General features: G+C 40.3%; 1 protein-coding gene across 1 annotated transcript; it reads left to right on the top strand.

Annotated features, from left to right (window-relative positions):
• The first annotated feature begins 3,218 nt into the window (after positions 1 to 3,218).
• On the top strand, positions 3,219 to 6,422 carry LOC109466329 (cytochrome P450 2C3-like). The gene is made up of 4 exons (XM_019764046.1): positions 3,219 to 3,304; positions 4,251 to 4,513; positions 5,386 to 5,528; positions 6,174 to 6,422. Exons 1-4 carry the CDS (start codon positions 3,219 to 3,221, stop codon positions 6,420 to 6,422), a joined length of 741 nt encoding a protein of 246 aa, XP_019619605.1.
• The last annotated feature ends 15,747 nt before the right edge of the window (positions 6,423 to 22,169 follow it).

Below are 22,169 nucleotides of genomic sequence, written 5' to 3'. Positions count from 1 at the left end.
CTGTAAAAGTCTGAAATAAATTCAACTCGGTGCGGTGAAATCGTCTCTCCCCGGCAAAATCCCTCAGCAGCAAAACGTAGCTGTCCCTCCACGCCACCCCCCAAGGAACAATGCCCTGCCTCAGAAGTCTGCGAAGGAGGCTACGTTTCTCGGTCAATTTCTACTATTTATTCAGCATGCAAAGGAGTCTGAAGGAGGCTATTTGTGGCACAATGAAGCAAGTCGGAGGCCAAATCATTTTACGTTCACCGTTTCTGTCCTCTTGGTAGAAGCATGGAGGTAAAAATTAACAGTAATTTTTTTACCCCCATGGTAGAAGCAAGGACATTATACACTCTGTATAATGTCCTTGGTACATGTAGAAGCAAGTAGTAACCTTGATACCAAGACCTATAGCGCATTAGGCCCCGAGTTAGCCAGAGTACAGGCTCAGGGCTATAACTGAGAGGCTCTGTGGTAAAATTTCTTCGGGGGCATGTTAGTCCGGGACCCGAGAAGCGGGCCTAATTGTACGCCCTGGAAACAGTCTGGCGTCCAGGCTAGTTAGAAGCAGCCTGATAGAAAAAAATGCCCTTCCCGTGCGTGATATTTAAACAATCACAACGCATCGTGTAATTTTTGCTACTTTGTAACCCATTTTTTTATCTGCCTACTTGAATCACTGGATCTCGTGATACGAGTCTCCCAGTCCATTTTCTGAGAGAAAATTATGTATATATACCATAGATTGTTGAGCAAAACTAGCTAAAATACGGTAATAAATGTTCTTCAGCCTTTGTTATGAAGACTTTTGGCATTTGCAACTTTTTTTTTCGTTTCGTTTTGTCTTCTCTCTTTCAACCAACCTCCTTTCAAGTAAGGTAAAGACAACAATGTGACAGTCCCTGACTCACAGAACTGCGCATAACAATACGTCCTTATGCAAATGCGGATGGCTCATAATTGTGTCTCGTGGAGGTGCTAAAACACCTAATTGATGTGGCTGTCAACATGATTAATTGTGATTGATGGGAGAAAATGGGCAAAATGTGGCTTTCCTGCTACAAATTTGTAGTACAAACTTTGAACGATTTTAAAGAACTATAGCCACCTTTCAGGAAGGAAAACAAGTATGTCAAATGATGCGTCATGTCCCGTTCTACACCAAAACGATATGAATATTTTGTTAAATGATTGCTACATTTTGTTATTAGCCAATTTCTAAAGAGCTACCCTCAAAATCTATCAATGATATTCATAAAAAACAATTTTTCAAAACAAAGGAAAGGAAATCTTGATTTAACTCACCAGTTTCTGTTAGAAGGTATGTGTTAGCAGCTGTATGCAAAAAACTGTGACTGTTGGACTTTGGGAATAGTTCTGCAAACTCCATTTTGTACCAAAAATAATGGCATTATTATTTTCATAATCTAAACAAATAGACTTAACATAACAACATCAAATTTATTTAGATGCACTGATATTCATCTAATTTATCTCCCCTGCAAATTTGAGCCATTTTGAAACATGTATTGTCGAGTTATTACAAGTTTTATTCAGGACCTAAGTGGTAGCTAGAATATGCCCTGGGCCGCCTTAGCTCTGCTGAGCAATATAGATTTAGCCCCCAACGTCTTCATCAACATGCGTAGGCTTGATGTTACAAAAATTAATCCTCAAAAGTAATTATATATTTAAAATAACGGGGGGGGGGTGCCCTAACATCGGGCATTTTCATGCGCTCGAACTCACGGCACTCTATAGCTACTTGTCAGAGAGTGGTCAGGTTTTGATGAATAAATTTGAGAACATTTAAATGTAAACAACATACTCGGAAAAGAAATTTATTAATTAAATATTATTCGTGAGCCCTCCACGCTCCGCGTTACAAGCGACAAACTTTGTGAGACGTTTTTGTGTATGTACCTTTGTGAATACCTTTGTCTCAATTAACCCTACCTAGACCGGTGGGGGGGGGGCTAAAAGTGCCCGCGGCAACTTTGATGTCACCTAGCGCCTGAACGGCAAAACTTGGTGACTTTTCCTAGAATATTGTTGGCAACAATTCTCTATCATTGGAATAAGATAATAATTTTTGTGTTGCCATGGCAACGGGTTTCTGACAAGAATTTTTTGCTAGATTTAGTATTTTTTGTTTCAACAATAGAATTTTTTTGGGTTTTATGTCAAGTTACTCATGGTTTCTAATATTAATAACATCCCATATAATTTTAGGTAAATGTTATCATTAAATATGCATACTTTATGTTAATTTGATGACGTCATTGGCCAAAATCCAAGATGGCGGACCATATTATTAGAACAGGTATATACAGGTTATTTTCCTTAAAATTTCATCAATACTTCCATTTCTTTTTCCAAAAAAGGTTTGAATGAAGGTCTTTAGTATGTTTACAATGTATTTTAGGCTTTATCATGAAAGAAAAAACTTTTTAAAATTCAAGATTGATGATCCAAGTTGGCGGATATCTTAAATATGCATGACCGGTGTTGCTATGGGCAACATAAGACTTAGTACACCATAATATTCTGTCATAAACACTTTTGGTACAGTTATGTTGAATACCATTTAGTTTTCAGGGAAAACCTATTTAGACGGTTTTGGCCAATAAAATCACATTAATGACGTCATAATGACGTCATATTACGTCATAACGACATAAAAATTGTAGATATGATAGATTTTTACTAGTAAACCATTCTCTGAAAATTTGGTGGTCATACGATATACCGTTCGCGAGTTCTTAGGGGAGGGGTCAAAAGAGCCCCCCTCCCGGTCCCCCCATGTCAAAAAAGCCCGGTCTAGGTAGGGTTAATGGATATGGTAAAGAATTGAAAGGCCACGAGGTAAAAGTAGACGTCAGCAAGAACTCACTTTGGGCTATACTGCAAGTGCCTTAGAGCTTAGCACTGATGAGTCTGGGTTAAGTTGATCGCTGATGCAAAGAAAAACATGTCGAAGTAACATATTTTCACAGTTCGTATTAAGAAAAATTATCAAATATCTATTTGAATAGCTATAATTATTTAATAGGACGTGAATTAAATTTTGTAGGCAAATTTCGTTTCTTTTAGTAGACTACCTGTGTCTGAAATATTTTTTATTCATATCACATCGGCATAGTCAAGGCTTGAGGACTTTCCCCGGTACTGACAGGAGCATAATCCCTCTGTAGGGAAGGAGAAGGAGCTGTCTGAACTGGGAATGCGCTGGAAGGATGTTGAGAGAGAAGCCCAGAACAGAGCTGGATGGAGGGAAATCGTCGGTGGCCTATGCTCCGCACGGGGCCGGCCAAGGGCCCAGGTAAGGTAAGGTAATAGTCAAGACTTGGGCAAATAAACGGCTTGTATATAGTTTCCAAAACATGGCAGGGGAGTTTAAATTCAACGAATTATAGCCACGGGCCTTAGCATTTGGTCAAAAGTTGGCCATTAATTATAAGTTCACAAAATGTTACAGACATTGGTTTCCTCGACTTCGGCGAGAGATCAGTGGGAGGGAAACGAGACAGAACAAAAAACTAGACCAATTGCCAGCACGTACAGCAAGATATTCGAAAAGCCCATTGCCTTACCTCGTCCACCTTTAAACAGCACTCTGTAATGTAATCCTGTAATGCACATGCCGTTATATACTTTGATTTTAAGCTAGTACTTTTAATGAGGTCGGTATTTTAACTTTTAGTGTTGTATTGTAAAAATGTAATGATTTTATTGTCACAATATGTTTTTATACAATGTACGGGACATGTAATTCAGCCTTCGGGCTGTAAGGTGTTTCAAATAAAACCCGCATTATTATAACCCGTATAATAAAATCTATTAGTAAATAAACATCTGTTTGCTTCAGTCACAGTTTAGTAGCAGGATGAAATCAACAAAGTCCAGATAATTGAGAGTTAAAATTAAGCAGAAATTGAGGTGATAACTGCCTTCCCCAATGGGGCCTGGCAGGGATTTGAACCCAGAACCTTTTAAATCGGAGCCAACAACCAGTCATCACACCACCTGATATGTTTTGCCTTCCACAGAAGCAGCTCTATTTACATTTTAAGGGCATTTAAGGTCAGCGTCAACTCGCTCGAAAAGATTTAATGATCCAAGGTGACCTCAAGCAGGTTGTTAACCACATTCTTAAAGGAAATGGCTGCTGGCGTATTGTCTTCACAGGTTTTCGAGCTTGTTCCCTTAAACCTACAGACATTTCTCGTGTTCAGTATTGCCTTTCTTCTAGCATGTCTGTATCTTAGACGTCCCCAGAACCTACCCACATACCCGGCTGGGTGTCTGCCTGTTCTCGGGCACCTCCTCGCCTTGGGCCGAGCGTCTCACCTCAAGCTAACGGCGTGGAGGCGGCAGTATGGGGACGTCTTTACCGTCAGAATTGGGATGGAAGATGTGGTGGTTCTGAACGGCTACGCTGCCGTCAAGGACGCGGTCATGAGCAGGTCTGAGCTGTTCGCCTCCAGGCCGGCAATCTACATGTTTGATGCTGTCTTTGGTTCCGGAAAAGGTATTTTCCCCATCCATTTAATTCTATCTACAATGGGGCAAAGTTATAATTGTTGCTGTTCATGTGTACACAAGGTTTAATACTTCTTTGTTTTCAACAAGGCACAGCGATGGGATATGGGGCAGGGGAGAATAGCACTTGTATAGGGTCATACTAAAGCAGATTTAGGAAACCTATGGAGCTTCCTTTAGCTGACACCTGCTCTATGGGACTGGTACTCGTAAAACTTGGACACTGCACAGGCATTTCTCTGCATGTCAGACCATAGACCTTAAAAGGGGCGCTGAGAAGAAAACAATTATGCGTTGACCTATTAAATCAGGATTTAGGTGTTCAAAGATTTGATACTGACTGTCGCTTATTGCAATGCATCCAGCTACAACCGTGTGTTACATGTTATTGTATTTATACCTGTGTCGGAGAGAATTTGTAAACATTGCTTAAATGCAGTGGAAGACGAAATTCATTTCATCTCTAATTGTCAATTTTATGACGACATCAGAAAACAATTATTTACTACCGTGTCGAAAATGCTCCCTTACTTCCCAACCATTCCCTACCACGAAAAAACAATTTTACTACTAAAATCAAAGAACCCACATATTATAGACGAAGTGCGTAAATTCGTCTTCCATTCCCTAAAAAGAAGAATTTAAACCCAATAAAACTATAGCTAGTACCATGTGTGTTGTAGAATATAGTATAATGTTACGGACGTAGATATAGTCTCAATTACCACTGTATTTTCTTTCTTATGTTGTTCATAACTGCAATTAGCCCTCGAGCATGTATTTACAATAAACTTTCTCTATATTATACAGGCTATACAGAAACAGAAAGGTGGGAATAAGACCAATTTTTATTTGTTCTAGACATTACATCTGCCCGCTGGGGGACCGAGTTCAAACAGAGAAAGCGGTTCGGTCTAACCGTCTTAAAGAGCCTGGGTATGAAGGTCGGACCTGGCAGCATTGAGGAGAAAATCCGAGAGGAGGCGAGCTGTCTCCGCAACAGGGTAAGATCAAAGCCCCCCTCCCCCTCTCTCTCTGTCTACGTGGTAGTTACGGGCGATGCACACCTGGCACGGGCTTTTGTTTGATAAATAACTGCAAGCCCAAGACAAAGTCACGCACGAGCGTATCTGCACAATTCGGGCGCTAAAAGGGGTAATGGGTGCGTTATCCAGAACCATGCCTACTTTAAATCCGCCCAGACACCCATGCGTATCCAGAACCGTGTCTGGGTCCATCCAATGAGCAAATCTGCGTTACTTTTTGGATAGGCGGAGGCAGTCCAAAACTCTGCCTAATCGCGCATAGTTCGGCCTTAATCCCATAGCGTGCTTGGGAAAAACCCGATACATTCCTACACTACACAGCGCAACTAACATTTGGCTGACGCTCTTATCAGGCTTTCTACCAAGCCTTCAAGACTATTCTCTGCACTACTTTCTATTTTCGCGTCAAAGACCCCGGGGGTCGCCCATTAATACTGTGTTCTGCTACCATAACCTGTGTCACCCTCCCCACCCCCACACCCCCACCCCCGTCTTGGGCCGAATGTACACTGCCTCCTTTACTTCTATTGCAAAGAGATTAGTTCTTTAGTCAAGTTTTTTTAGTCAGTTTTTTTATTTCATGTAGCTCCCCTTTTTGTTTAGATGGCAATGTATGAGGGGGAGGCCATCGACTTTGCGCATGACGTCACGGTAGCGGTTGCAAACGTCGTCTGCTGCATGGCGCTCGGGAAGCGTTACGACTACGAGGACGGAAAATTCCGAGAGCTGTCGGAGGCGACTGCCAACGTCATCACTGCACTGGGAGCGGGGCAGATCATCAACGTCTTTCCTGTCTTACGGTTTGTCCCTGGAGGTAAGTCCAATAAATCTACTCTGAGCTTCTTTGATTGAATTTAGCGTGGTCACATTTGCTAATTTCTTTTGTCGTAAAATTTTCAGCAAGTGAAGATTTTTTTTAATTCAACATTATGTACAGGCAGTAGTGAACATTTTTGCGGCTTCACTAATTTTAAAGTAGGGTTGTTTTGGACTAGGGTTATAATAAAATGTCTTTTTGTAGATTGTCGCTAGAAGAGATCATTGTTGAATAGACGGAACGATCTTATTTTTTTTATTAAGGTACACTGGGCTAACTTGGGAATAGTAAAAATTCACTTCTTGGGAGAGGTTTTTTTTAACATTCCAATAAGCTTCTTATGCACAGGGGTGAATTTGAAAAGGCCCAATTTTGTATGAGAGATGAAGTGATATACCTACGAACAAATGTTGACCTTTCTAGTTTTACCTGGCCATGGACAAAGATAATCTTTTGTCAGCATGTATATTAGCAGAATAAGCATCGTAAAATGCATATACTGCTCTTGATTCTTGACAGTATTTGCTTGCGGTATGAAATATCACAAATGTAGTATGCTAATCTCCAAGCAGATCCCTTTTCGGTGGCAAAACAGTATCCATTAGCCAAAGACATTTTGCTATTGAAATCTTTTACAAGCGGTTTATAGCATAAAGTCAGTCACCCGCACACATCTCAGTGGGAGTTCACGTACCTAACTGAACCAGATAATGCTATCAGTTGGTACTAAAAGATGCTGGCTGAAATACAGAAATAAATCATTGAAGTTCTTGTGGTTCATAACTACAGACATCACGACATACATGGTAAACCGTCCTCTCCATTGTTTAAACTGCCCAAACATGGTGTACTGACCCGTAGAGACTTCCTGTAACGGTCAACCAGCTTCCCAACAAGAGGACAATAGCCTTGCATGGTGGTCAGGGCAATAAATACTTGCCAAGCACAGCTTATAATTATTTAGCCAACGATTAGGTGTTGATAGCCTTTGACGTTTCGACAGTCAGCAGATCCTTCGGTGGCCGGCAAAACCTCTGCTTGGAGATTATAGTTGGTGAGATTCGACAAACTTGAAGTAACTGTAAAACAATTCTACCTTTTCACACACAACAATTATATCAGTTTTTGCCTACCTTTTACTTCAAAAAGACAGAAACACATCATCTGCTCAATCTGAATTAACCCTACCTAGACCGGGGGGGGGGCTAAAAGTGCCCGCGGCAACTTTGATGTCACCTAGCGTCTGAACGGCTAGCCGTAGAACGGCCAAACTTGGTGACTTTTCCTAAAATATTGTTGGCAACAATTCTCTATCATTGGAATAAGATAATAATTTTTTGTGTTGCCATGGCAACGGGTTTCTGACAGGCATTTTTTGCTAAATTTAGTACTTTTTGTTTCAACAATAGAACTTTATGGGTTTTATGTCAAGTTACTCATGGTTTCTAATATTAATAACATCCCATATAATTTTATGTAAATTTTATCATTAAATATGCATAATTTATGCTAATTTGATGACGTCATTGGCCAAAATCCAAGATGGCGGACCATATCATTAGAACAGGTATATACGGGTCATTTTCATTAAAATTTCATCAATACTTTCATTTCTTTTTACAAAAAAGGTTAAAATGATGGTCTTTAGTATGTTTACAATGTATTTTAGGCTTTATCATGAAAAAAAAACTATTTTTGAAAATTCAAGATTGATGATCCAAGATGGCGGATATCTTAAATATGCATGACGTCATTTTATGACGTCACCGGTGTTGCTATGGGCAACATAAGACTTATACACCATAATATTCTGTCATAAACACTTTTGGTACAGTTATGTTGAATACCATTTAGTTTTCAGGGAAAACCTATTTAGACGGTTTTGGCCAATAAAATCACATTAATGACGTCATAATGACGTCATATTACATCATAACGACATAAAACTTGTAGATATGATAAATTTTTACTAGTACACCATTCTCTGAAAATTTGGTGGTCATACGACATACCGTTCGCGAGTTCTTAGGGGGTGGGTAAAAGACGCCCCCCCCCCCCCGGTCCCCCCATGTCAAAAAAAGCCCGGTCTAGGTAGGGTTAAGAGGCCCCGAAAATTAAAAATAAGGTTGGATTTTTGGATTTTTAGAAATATTACAGTAATATTTTAGAAATATTACACTTGGATATGGGGACCTGGATTTTATAACAGCGTCAACAAGAATTCTGACCTTCAAGGTCACCCACGATGACGGCAGTAGCTTCGTTATATGTTACATATCCACAATAAAATCACGGCATAGATGTTATGTTTTGAAAACGGTTCATATTTGTGGAAAGGTGGATTTTTCCTGTTCCGTGGTTCCCAAGTAAAAAAGGGCTTGAAGTAGCCGGTTGTAGCGGCTTTACTGTAAATGACCGCGGGTAACCCCGGATCGAACGCCCGTTCTATTCGAATGACGTCATATCGAACAAGATTCGCGGGTTCGGGGGATTCGATCTCCATAGTAGCGGAGTGGGACTTTTGGGCCCAAATTTGACCATCGTGTCTACTTTACATTCATCATCATTCATATATTCAACGTTGGCTCAATATAGAAAGATAATTGCTTTGAGGACGTACTCTTACTTGGAAGTCAGCCATTTGAAAATGTTTTCTCAAACGGTTTTAATATGGAAAGACAGTTTGATAAAACTGCGCTTGAACATTCGTGCTGCAATAGGAATGACAACTCTTCAGTAAACTGTTCAATCAAAACTTCAACTCTATTCTCACAATCAGTCAGTAGTTGCCCCATAACCTCCTCTATTTATATTGTTTCATGTTGCTATTACATAGTGTATAGCCGGTATAACCGCCTTTGTCTGATAGAATGAATGAATGGATGAATAGCTAATTTACATCCTCATTATCATTACAGATCGTACAGTCCAAGTAAAGTACGATTTACAACTAAAAGACAAGAAAGAATATATCCCTTGTTGTTGAGTAGGTTTGCTAGCTAGGGCAATGCGGTCTCTAAGCAGTTCACGTATTGGTGATTCATATTGAACGTTATATGAAATTTTGCACTGCTAAAGAATGTTTCGTACCATTATAGTGGTTTTTAGTTCGGTCCATTGGGACCTGTCCTCAGTGACCCGCACGACAGCTTCCGTAGCGCCACCTGACGACTTGCTGCTGTACTGCATCTCTACAGTTACAGGTTGGTGGAAGGTTGTCCCGTGCTGACCCAGCTTTATAATGTCACTCACTAACATCTCTCCGTCCTTCAGGGGGAGGGTGACGTCATTGGGGTCGATGACCTGACAGGTGATTTCTGTTTACATGGTAACAGCCCCACGCGTGGTTTATAGTTTACCTCCTTCTGGACCCATCTTGAGCTTGTGCATATAAGGGCTGTGACAGAGCAACGAATTTTATCATACATTCCTCTTATGGAATGTGTGTGCAGAATTATCAATGTACAATGCCCATGCAGTTTCATTCTGTCGTATAATGTATAATGCAGTCCCTGCAACATAAGCAAGGCGTCAGCTGTATATTCAAAGTAAAGTATAAGCATTATACATGTATAGACCCGAAACTCTGAATATTCATATTTTGTCCATGCGCGCTTCTTTCTAGCCGTGTACGTTAACCTACAAATTGCAAATTATATACAGTAACTAGTATCCTACCTATATTTAATTTAGAAAATATATGAATTCTCGGATTTCATGCTTTTGCAGCTGACAAACATTACAATGATTACAGTATCCAACCGTTTAAACTTATTTCTATTATATCAAAAGAAGCGTGCTTTTTAATACTTGTCTTGGAATGTGATGTGACACATATGTTACTATAATGCCTTTCAAATTGTAAATAGATCTAGAGCTGAGGGTTCCCTGATAACACTTTATCAATACTCATATCATAGGAATAGAAACTTAATTTTTACCTACCGGGCCAACTTTTTTGTTGCAAAAAGATAGAGAATCTTCTTCCTTCCCTTCAGGACGTGATATTCATCATGCCAACACCTGTCTGGAACGTCTGTACTTGCCGTTATGTTATCGTGAGTCTTACCACGCTACACAGAAAACAGCAACCATTACACTATCACTTACCCAATTCCTACTGGTCACCTGTGCTCCAGGAGGAGTTCAGCAACACCAACATGTCCTTCTGATTCTGCACAGTTAAGCGGTGTGTCTCCAGACCGCTGGAACAGGGATGACAGTACATCGGAAGAGAATGTATGGTAAGATGGTAGGATCAGCATGTCTTAATAGAGATCAAATATGCGTGAAGCCCAACACTCAAACATGTCCAGTAAGCATCAACCCTTACCCTACTGTCCACCTGTGCTCCAGCCTTCACTACAGCGCACACACTTAAGGCCTGCACTATATGGGTGCGCCGTAGTGCGCTCAGTGTGTGTGCACTGTATACTGTGTGAGTGTGCGAGTGTAATGGTGTACCTATATATGTATGAAATATTTCAATAGGTGAGGTACTGTTAGGAACTCCTGAAAGCGAGTCACTAAACGGGAGCTGCATAAAAGGAGGATGTGCTGGAATCGAACTTGCGGATGGGGTAATGTTATAGAAGGTCTGTGTGCCAAGGGCCAGGGGAGGAAGGAAGAATCCGTTGGATGGTGGGTAAACGCATTAGTTATGTACTGATGAATAGGCGAGAAACCTTTGTCATTTTATCTGACTTTATTACAAACAAAGCCCGTTACTAGTCTCTGAATCGGAAAAGAGTCGCTGGTCATAAACTCTCGTATAAACAAAAAAAAAGGAAAAATAGGTAAGGACCAAAATTTTGCGAATTTTCAGACAGGCAAAGGACAACAGAACAGATATTATATGACGAACACATGTTTTTTAACAATCCAATTCGACAAACATTAAAAAACATACTGGTCGAAACGCAAAAAAAACGTGGAGGGAAATACACTCGAAATGCAATACATACATGTAGAACAGGCGCTGTGTACTTCAGTGTTCTCTGTGTGTGCATGTTGTATAAGTCACTGTGTGTGTGCGCGTTGTATAATAATATGTTCCGATCCCACTAAAAGCTACCTAACACCTAATGGCCATGGGAGATTCCAGGGGAATAATTTCGGTAGTTTTGTTGTTCTGAGAAAGCAGCCATTGTATTCCATGTGGCACTACTTTCCATAAAAATATAACTGAGAACTGTGTGGATCAAAGTTGACACGGCGATATCTACAATGCACGGCTGTGAAGTATTCGGAAGCAGCGAGCTCTATCTTATAAAAAGGTAGGGATGGGATAATGTTCGATACAGCTATGGAAGCATAACACCTGTGCAATGCAAAGGAACATATTGTGTTTAATAAAGCTATGGCCAATCTGTACCGCTGTGTATAAACAAATAGCCCCAAAACATGCATAATTCTGCAATTAATTCAAAATGTTTATTTGGGCTCCACATGGGAATGTAAGGATAGTGGATACTTGAAAATTGATTACGCTGGGTTAAAGTCTATCATGATGCTCTCAAAATATTCCTTACAAATAATTGTGTGCACTTATTAGGTGGTACCAAACTCATACCATTTTTATGTTTGATATAGTTTCCAACATGTAATCACAAGATGTGGTGACGGCAGACTCAAGTTTTTCAAAATTATATTAATGCCGACACCAACACAGGGGACAATACAATACTCATTTTCACCTGAGCGAAGTGAGGAAAGTCGTGTAAAGTGCCTTTCCCAAGGGCACAAGATCGGTGGCATGTCAGGACTCGAACCCGGGACCTCTATGTTCAGAGTCGAGCACTCTGCCGCCACGCCACACGACCCCAACTCATGCCATTACTGACTGAGCACAAAATCTATATCTACCATCAACAATTTTTGACCCTATCACGTCCAGATAACGACTTATCAAAACTCGCAGTTTTGCCGCAGTACCATACCAGGTCGCCAGGCGAATGAGATGCAAAAGCTGACCATTTTGAAGTCTCGAAAGGAACCTTCGAATTATATGTATTTGAGCCGCATATCTATTTATAAGACAATCGGTTTGAGTTTTCATAAGTGATTGTCTTAACAGATGACACACGGACACACACACGGACAGTTGCGCAGTAACGCAACCTTTTCAACTACATACCTATGGACCATAAAGTTGATCACAACATGTTCAGAGATGGACACACGGTTGACAACAGGATAATACATGTTCATTAGGGATGAATGAAAGAATAAAACCAGCTATTTTCTACCACATTTAGCTAAGTATCGGTCACACAAGATTCATAAGTTGCAATTTAATGATTCGGAATACGTGTCTTTTTCATCTATCATCATAATAGCATCTGATAGAATTGAATTTCGTAATGTAATATGTCTGCATTTTTTCTAGATTTTATTTTTATTGGAATTTTACTCTGCGAGCTAGAACAAGCGCAAAATGGTGTTGATAATTGGTAACATGACAGCAATGGACATAGACATCAGCGATGCATCGGATCCCATCACCAGATTTATGCCATTGCATCTATCTTTCTTACAGCACCGATGACAAGCATACGTCCCGTTAGTCTGAGCGCATGCCTCGTTGACCAAGTCGTCACCCGTGTTCTTCGCTGCGTTGTCACATAAGGCTTCCCCCCAGCATCCTCTTTTGTAGCTTGCAACTTCACTGTTGGAACTGTCACCACGGTACTCCATATAGACCTGTACAAAACAAAATGCATACATAGTAGGCAGATACAGGAGTTTTATGTGTAGGAGAAGTAATGGTCCCATTGATAAGATTTTTTTTTTGGTTACATTTGTATAAATGTGTGTCTTACATGCCCACGTTACTAATGATTACATAGAAATTGCATTTATAAGAGTTAGCCAAGGTTGAGCACACTAACAGTATTTAAAAAAGTTCAATCGACTTCTGGAGTAGCCTTTATGGTAGCGTTAAACAATCTTTAATATCCCTGAAGTTACAAAACGTTTATAATTACATATTTTTTCTAGGAAGGGGGTCGGACACGTATTCTACGTATCTGTAATGCGTCTATCTACTTAATATTGATTAGTTTGAGTTTTTTAGTCAGTTACTTTAATTTATGTCTGCGAGTGGCAGCGAGAATATACGTCATGCATAGCTTGAGTCCGCCATCACTTAACCTTTTATTTCTGATAATGTGCTTTAGTAACAAAAAAAGCCAAGGTGATTCCAGCAAGAGTTACTTAGCACTCATAGCCCATACCACACCACTCAAATCACTGGACTGTTCACTTTGACGTTTTAGATTAGCTGTGCTGGTTACTTAAGATACTTCTCATTAATATAAACGAACATTCCTACGGTCACGGTACTAGCCCAAATGGATTTATACATAAATCATAGTTACCTAAGTATCGCTTACTTGTTTATTTACGCTCACAATGGTGAGAAAATTTATATGCCCAAGTTCATAGGACTTTATACCTTTGAAAAACATTAACTACCTCTTCTTACATAAGAATGTGTTGGTAGAAAGGTATGTCACTTACGTAACACCATTGTCCGTTTTGACAAGAGCGTATCCCTGTTGTTTGCTTGTCTCCACATCCCGCCAGTGATGTCAGGTCGCTGTCACACTGGAAACACTGCCAGAAAAAAATAATAATCTAAAAATAGCTAGGAATTCCAAGTATTTGAGTGGAAATATATGGTGCGGAAACAGATTTGTCTTTGTCCTGGTCTCCAACTGTACTTGAATTGGACAAACGCTTGAACTGGACAAAAAGGTCAGTCTGAAGACTTGCCTATTCCTAATTTAAAATCCAAACTGGAAGACATGTATTTACTTTCTTATAAAAAAGAAAATAATTGGGTGGCTAAAGGGTGGGTTTGTGTGTCTGTTTGTCCCGACAGAGCAGGATAATAGCACGCGGGTAGGAAAGATTGACAAGCAGAATGACACAGAAAATGGAATTGATCTGAGTGTCACTAAAATACTTCCCGGAAGTCTGATCTACATTTAAGTAAATCCTTGCTGGAACACATTTTGGGTGCTATGTTGAATCTAATATAATGGTCTTCTTGACAAGCAAAAGGGGAAATGATGTGCGGTTTAATTACCTGTATAGATATAATTCCATCTGTTTGAGTCGCTGCTGTTCTTGTGTCAGTCGTGTGGTCTTGCTGACTGGTCGGGGTTTGTTGATTCACTGCCAATATATGTCCAGAAAAGTTATTAAAGACAATCTTTGGATTGATTAATTGATTGGTGTATCTTTGCATGAACACTTCTTTACTTCAACTTGTACCGTCTATTTAAAGAAAATGCGAAAGTATAATTCAGTTGTATGCTGTTTTGACAATTGTGGTTTTTCCTTTTTAGTGTTTTTCCTTGACTATAAGTTTGCAGATGGTACCGTGAAAATATGCTTGAGCGTGCGGTGTCATACTCTTGACGAACTAAAACCAGGTAACAATGTCCACCGTGAAAAATATTACAAGATAAATAGGTTATGGTGCCCACTACTACTAACGTTAGACATTAATTGGGCCCGGTTACGGAACATGGTCGGTAAGCTGGGACTAAACATGATCAGATAGCAATTTCCACAGTGCAGTTTTTGGCGACGCCTCAGGGGCGGAGCCCTTAGTATAGTACTGCGATTGAATTGCCAGGAATTCTAAATATTCCACGCACGCATTCCCTAGGGAATTCATTTTTGGCAACACCTTGCGGGTGAGGTCTTCCCTCCCAGCTGTTTAGCCGTTTTTCAATGACTTTGGAGCTTTTTCGACAGCTTGGTCAGGATCATTGTTTGGAATTGAACATGGTCAGCATTTGAAGTCAGATGTTTCAAATGAGATGTCGTGATTGTCTGAATATAAACCAATATGTTACCGCGTTTGGTTGTTGTTTTTTTCTAGTAGTTTTCCTTCTCATTATGAAAAGTATGTGTTTGGACATAAACCCAACGGATGAATTCAAGTTCTTTTCAATGTTTTAAAGGAGATGTCGTGACTGTCTGAATATAAACCAATATGTCACCGCGTTTGGTTGTTGTTTTTTTCTAGTAGATTTCCTTCTCTTTATGAAAAAGTATGTGTTTGGACATAAACCCAACGGATGAATTATAAAATTCTTTTCAATGCAACTATGTGAGGATAAAGGAAAGACGCAGAGACAAGGCTTTCCGCACACTGGGCACGGGAGACTTTTAAGACGGACTGGCTATATATATGACTATATGATACTGGATACGTTAACCCTTTCAGTCTTAACTGAGTTATCTTTTGCTTCTTGAACTGGCGTCCCTTGTTGTAGAAATCCTGTGTCTTTATACTTAGTATTCTCATACCTCCATGGTATTCTGTATTACCACATAACAGTGGTACATCACTTCAGCAAAGAATAATACATTTGTTCAAAGAAACAAACATATTTGTAACCGGAGCAATAACAGGGACTACAATAACAGAGAACTGTCTAAGTAATTACAAGGGAACTGTTCGGAGTTTCATCAGGTCTTGCACTATCATGTTCTTACAAGTTAGTTAGAGAGTGCAATCGTACCACTGCTCCCATATACACCGATTGTTCAGCATCTTCATGGTTTTTAAAATGTGTACATTCTCCTCGATTCGATTTGAACCGTCATTGGCGAGGTTTTCTAAATACATATAAAATAGGTCATTACAATATATACACTAAGATACCGTAAAACACAGGCAATGTATCATCGTAGTACAGACGTATGTAAGTCATCCCAGTAATCTCTAACTGGTGTAAGGTTTACTGTGGCTAGCAATGCATTATATAGCCTGCACGTGATGGCTCTGCTACTGATCTGGTTCCTTCCCATGTTTCCTTCTTTCTGTCGGCGATGCTACTACTTAATACACATATGATATCAACATGCTTCTTCTACCATCATCAACAATATCGAAACACAATCTTACACAAAGGAGACTGGAGTCAGTTGTCATGATCAGCTCTGTGACCGGGAGGCTTGAGTTAGCTGTGACCACGGCTTCTGGCATATGTCATTGTCCGGGCTATAGCACTGCAACTACCGGCTATAGCTTGCGCACTAGCTAAGGCACATGGTATTGCAACTGTATGGAGAGAATAAAGGCTGTCATTGGTCCGATAAGGTGTGAGGCTTGTTGCTAGTGTCAGGACAAAACAATAGACAGGACTTCACACATTGAAGGTATCTATACATGAAATACACTCCTACCATTATTGTATATGATACCTGACAAAACTCCCGTTTAAATGGCTACCCTCTATCCACAGCAAGTAAGTCAACAGTAATATGTCTCTCACCGCGCCTCATAAAGATCTCGGCCAAAACATATCGTGGTGCGAACGTCACCGTGAGCAAATGGTTGAAATGGTAGCGGTTTGAAATGTATTTCTTCAAAACAAGGTGTACATTTCCTAAACAAGTCATCGAAACGTAGAAAACAGTTGAAGACAAGGCTGATATAGAATGTGCGTCAAAAGTACACTTGACATGACAGCTGTGAACTGCATAAGTAGCAGTCCTTCTGCGCCTTATAAATTAACTTAGCCAAAACTGGCCGACGTTACCAAACATCCACACCCTGTAAAATTATGGATAAAAGTACGTATGAACTCACCTTATTATGTCTGTATCCCTGGTTGAGAGAAGGCAAAGGGGCTACGTATCTCCACGCCCGCCGGCCTGGGCAACTGTAGGGAAACAGCGGTGATTAGCCTCGTGTCAACTGTCATTATAGAAAGGAAAAATATAGATAAGAAAAGATAAGAAAAAATATCTCAACTTAGCGAACATACGTCACAGGTCCTCCATTACAAAACTAAGAATCAGTTGTCACAAATTACGAATTGAATCAGGAAGACATAACCGCACTCCTCTAGAACAAAGAACCTGTCAATTCTGTAGTTTAGGCCAAATAGAAGATGAAATACATTTCACCATAGATTGCCCCTTGTATAGTAGAGATAGACTCATATTTTTTAGCCATGTATTAAGTATATTTCCCCACTTCAGATATTTGACTAGTAAAGAGAAATTTGTATTCCTTTTAACTTTCGATAAACCTACTCTAAGTGATCTCACAGCCGCATATATCCATACAATCACTACTAAGCGAGATGAAGCCGAAAAGAATAGAAATTAGACATTTATTTACGCTCTTATATGTTCATTTGTATGTAATGTATATGTTTATGTTCATGTTCTGTACCCATGCGACCTGTACTTAGTTCTGTAGAACACAAATGTACAATAAAGGTCTTCATTATCATCGCGGGAATGTCTGCTAACAACTCGCCCCCTGGCCGTACTGGCTCGACTTTCCACAAAGGAATCGAGACGGGATATGAAGTTCCAAAACCAAAGGCAAAGTCAACTTTTGGGGCCATAGTGAAGGACAGACTAACAAAAAGGCCAGGCAAGAGGATTAGGAAAAAAATAGCCGAACAGGAAAGGGCAAATTTAGCGGAGAGAAAAAATACTAGGGCACAAAAGAACGGGGCTAGACGGGGCAATAAAAACACAAGAAAGCATGGGAAAGCGCATCAAAAAGGGAAAACCAGCTTTCAGAAACAATACAGCCACAGAAGGGCAGGAAATGACCAGTGAGGGGCGACCGTTACACCACAGGGGTAGCTGGGACAAGATGGCACAGGAATGCAAGATGCGACACAAACAAAGGACCACCCGTGAAGTGACGCTTAGATAGGGATTCTCAGAAACTGAAACTCGGCTTTTCTAACCGGAGAAAAACGTTCTATCCGAAAAAGTTGGGGTACGGGAAAAGCAATAACGCCAAATAGCGCCACAAAATCAGCCGGACAAAGTGAACTATAAACTTAGCAAAGTTTGGAAAACAGGCCGAGAAAGCTAGCTGAAAATGCGGAACACGTGGGGACGCTTAGCAGATGGTCAAAGCTACGAAATATACGAAGTGTGTGGCAACTTTTAACGAAAATTCTAGCAATTACAGCAGCGTTCACAGGACAACAACTTGGCGTACAATCCGGTATGGGAACCAGTGTAGAATTTAGGAGGAATCAGTGTAGTATTTCGGGGATCTCGGTTTAGTTCTTGGTCTAACTTTACTTACGTCACGGTTACGCGTCTATCTGATTTGCTAGTTAACCAAGTAAAACACAGAGCCGGGTCGATTTCGATTGTACGGGTTGCTGTATTGTGATCTGCTGTATATATACAAAGTCAATGGTCTAGTCTTAGAGTTACAGTGGTCTAGTTTCGGATCTAAGTTACAGGAGTGGAACCCACAAGGGATATGAACTACAGAGAGCTAATACAGAGTGTGTGTTACTAACCTGGGGTCCTGTGGTCGACTGAATCCTGACGCTGACTGCTCTCACCAGTCATTGGCTAAATGAGCATGTAAATGAGCGTCCTGCTTGTGGAAAGGACGCGTGAAGAGAGCAAATGGTTTTAACGAGCTCTGATTGGTCAATTCCAGAAAAGTTTGAGCGTGGCCCGTGCGATACAAACAAGGAGACCCCGTGTGGTACAAACCGGGAATTCCCCGTGCACGTAGTGCACTGGTCAACGTAAACCTAGCGGGCGAGGATCGGCTTTCGTGTCCGGCCAAGTCCGGCATAAATTTCCCTTTCTTAATAGCAAATCTGTCGTTTTTGTTTTCTTTGTGTCTTTCTAAAGGGTTGTGATAACCTACTCTACTCGGGTGGTATTTTCGTGCGCGCTCGCTAGTACGTAACGTATATACACGGCGGCGATCTGGCACTGCGTTATTTCTACCGTAGCGGGTCTAAACAAGACGCAAGATTCCTATTTTGGGGTATAAAATGTTGTCACAGTGGTAATACACTATTTGAAACGGACCTATACGAAGTACCTTTCTTTGGCGACGCTAGGGAAAACAGCATCTCTCGATAAACAGAGATAAATACTTAGATCCTGAGGGGGTGCCTTAATTCCGACCTACCCCTAATTCCGTACTAGTTTGAAAAAACGCCTGGTTGCGGCGTTATGAATGGGAGCACGTGCCTAAAAATAACCACAAGAATGGACAAAGTTTTTGTGATGATGTCCGTAATCTCACAAAGTTTGTTTTAGTTCGTACACTCCGACAACAGACGAGTGAAAAATCTGTTTAAAGTCGACGCTTGTTCGTTACCGTTACCTCAGAAGGGAGTTAGTCACGAAAAGGACTTAGCCACGGAGGGATTTGGGCATTGGCCCGTCAATAATTAACTCGTTCCCCGGACAGTCTGCCTCGCCCAGCATGATCTCCTTCCCAGGATCGTCTGTGTGACGAACCCAGGCGCCAGAAGCCATCATGCGGCTGTATAATGTATTGCACAAAAGACTCACACACGCATATTCAATAGGGTTCTTTAATAGGACGCTGTGTAGGAGCATGTGGCGGTCTAAAGCCCCGCGGACACTTTTGTAATACTGGATGTTTCCCAGATCGGACAAGTGTAGGCCGTCAGGCGCAAAGTAGTTTGCAATTTGGGTTGCGTCTCCACAGACGTCTATGGTCCCATACTGTGACCTTGGGGTAGTTCTGCACAAGTCCCTTCAGCGCCTCCGTGAATTTCTGAAGGCGCTGAGGAAAGTCAGACATGTTAGGTGGAATATGGAGACACCAGATATCTGGGGAACCTTGGACGAGCGCCCGGTCTGCTTTCTGGTGTAGACCCACTGGGTGTACACGTAGCGTGTCTATTATATATGGCAATACCTATTATAAAGCTCATCCTTATTTGGTAATACTTGCGTCAGATACCATTCTTTTCTAATAACTATACCTTACTCACGTACTTCCTAAATAATCAAACATAAATCCATACGAATGTGAGTTACAGCTCAGGGTACACATTTCATCAGTCGTTGATGCATGCATCATATTAGCATCCTCAAAAACAAACAATACAACTTCCTACATACAATACGGTGTTAAAAGCACACGCATTTTGACATACTAGTAGTACTAAAACAACAATCCGTTATAAGAAAAATTCCTTTTAAACAAGGTATATCAAAAGGGTTACAAATTTATACTATAATATAACTAGAGGTCCCCGATCTCATACCTTCGCCAAATGATGTTAATCTTTATGACTGACAAATTATAGATTATTCTCCCTGATTTAACAAATAGGGTGCTCATTTCCATTCTCATTTTCATGGATATCAATTTATCATATTCGCAATGTACAGTCTTATATTAACAAACAATGCCATTCTAGCATTTCCTAATAAATTATGCAAATGAGGTCCTAATTTGAATACATTATGTTTTCATAAGATAAAGATAAGTGTTCACCTTCACTTATCTTTCAAATACCACAAGTATGAAATTCCAGGCACTTATCATTACATAATTATAAAATAATTATGCAAATTAGGTCTTCATTTACATAATCAATACCTGCCTGTGTTTCTCTCGTTCTCAATTACCAATTTCACGAGCTTCAATAGTCCTATCATGGAATGCAGCTGATTTATAGAATTTCCCCATAAATTATGCAAATCACATAATTATATCAAGCATCACGTAAGCTACCTACATACCAACAATAACGACTATCTATCAACCGGTTCTTGAGTTATCCTCTTTTGAATACTTTCAAACATATAGCCCTGCAGTTCCAGAGCAAGCCGCTAGGGGGTCTAAACTCACGTCACTTCTTCCCAAGCACAAGAGCTACCTACCATCTAAATTTCGTCACCCTAACATGTTTAGATCATGAGATATGAAAACCGGAAGTTTAGCTGCAGTGCCATAACAAGCCGCTAGGGGGCCCCAAATCTAATCATTTTGAGGTCTCATCAAGACCTACCCACCTACCAAATATCAAGACAATCCATCAAGGCCTTCTCAAGTTATCTTGTTTACAGACACACAGACAGACAGACACATACACGAACGCCTCTGAAAACATAACCTTCTTGGCGAAGGTAATAATTTTATTATTAAAATACGTCGCCGGTGTGTTTTTTAAACACCACCCTTGTTATTTCTAATGCGCAATGTGTAATATGTCATACAATTCTTATATAATATAATACAGTACAAAAATGTTCCAGCACAATACGATCAAAAGAGACAAGCATACCTGTGCCGATGGTCGGACAGAAAGGTGGACAAAGATCTAGAGCTCGTACATTTCTCATGAGACAAACAACAAAGATACTCATGTAGAGAGTTTTGTAGGTGCTTAAGACGATTTCAGGCATGGCGGAATGAACGAAGGAAGCGACACTGATTCGTGGGAGTGTATGGTTCAGTCCCTCGGTAGAACTAGCTAAAGTCTAGTCAGAACGTGCACAAACATTTACAGAGTACGCCGTGGTATGCAGAGTTGACGTGTTCACCTCCAGTCTTGCTAGGGACATACCGTTTTACATTGAGAAGGGTGGGTAAGTCATTAAAATTGATTCTTTGTGTTACTCCTGTCAACTGAAACGATTGGTATAATACTTATACTATTGGGGACGAAGTAGTTCATTGCACGAGAAATTTACAATAAGTATTTTACAGTAACAATCATACCACCTCCTGATGAAATACAGAAGGAAATGTTCAGGCCTATGTCAGAATATGTTTGTTTTATACAGGACAAAGTACGTAACCGATCACTTGATTGGTGTTGTTTAATTTGTACGGTGGACCATTATTATCAAAGTCAAATATCGCTGAGCCGCTTAATTTTTATTGACATTTTACATGCTTGTCATTTTCCTGGTGCCAGTTTATAAAATGCTTAGTAGAAATCTGTTAGTCTTTGAGGACAAAATTCTCAACTCTACTACAG

This window comes from Branchiostoma belcheri, unplaced genomic scaffold (genome assembly GCF_001625305.1).
Source record: "Branchiostoma belcheri isolate BF01 breed outbred unplaced genomic scaffold, Haploidv18h27 scaffold163, whole genome shotgun sequence".
In the NCBI taxonomy this organism is placed as follows: Eukaryota; Metazoa; Chordata; class Leptocardii; order Amphioxiformes; family Branchiostomatidae; genus Branchiostoma; species Branchiostoma belcheri.
The sequence above is the reverse complement of the archived record's forward strand: the minus strand, read 5'-3'. Positions and strand labels throughout refer to the sequence as shown.

Coding starts and splice junctions, on each gene's coding strand:
- LOC109466329 (XM_019764046.1), top strand. CDS start 3,219: ATGTTGAGAGAGAAGCCCAGAACAGAGCTGGATGGAGGGAAATCGTCG. Junction 3,305..4,250: donor GGGGCCGGCCAAGGGCCCAG/GTAAGGTAAGGT, acceptor TCTGTATCTTAG/ACGTCCCCAGAACCTACCCA. Junction 4,514..5,385: donor TGTCTTTGGTTCCGGAAAAG/GTATTTTCCCCA, acceptor TATTTGTTCTAG/ACATTACATCTGCCCGCTGG.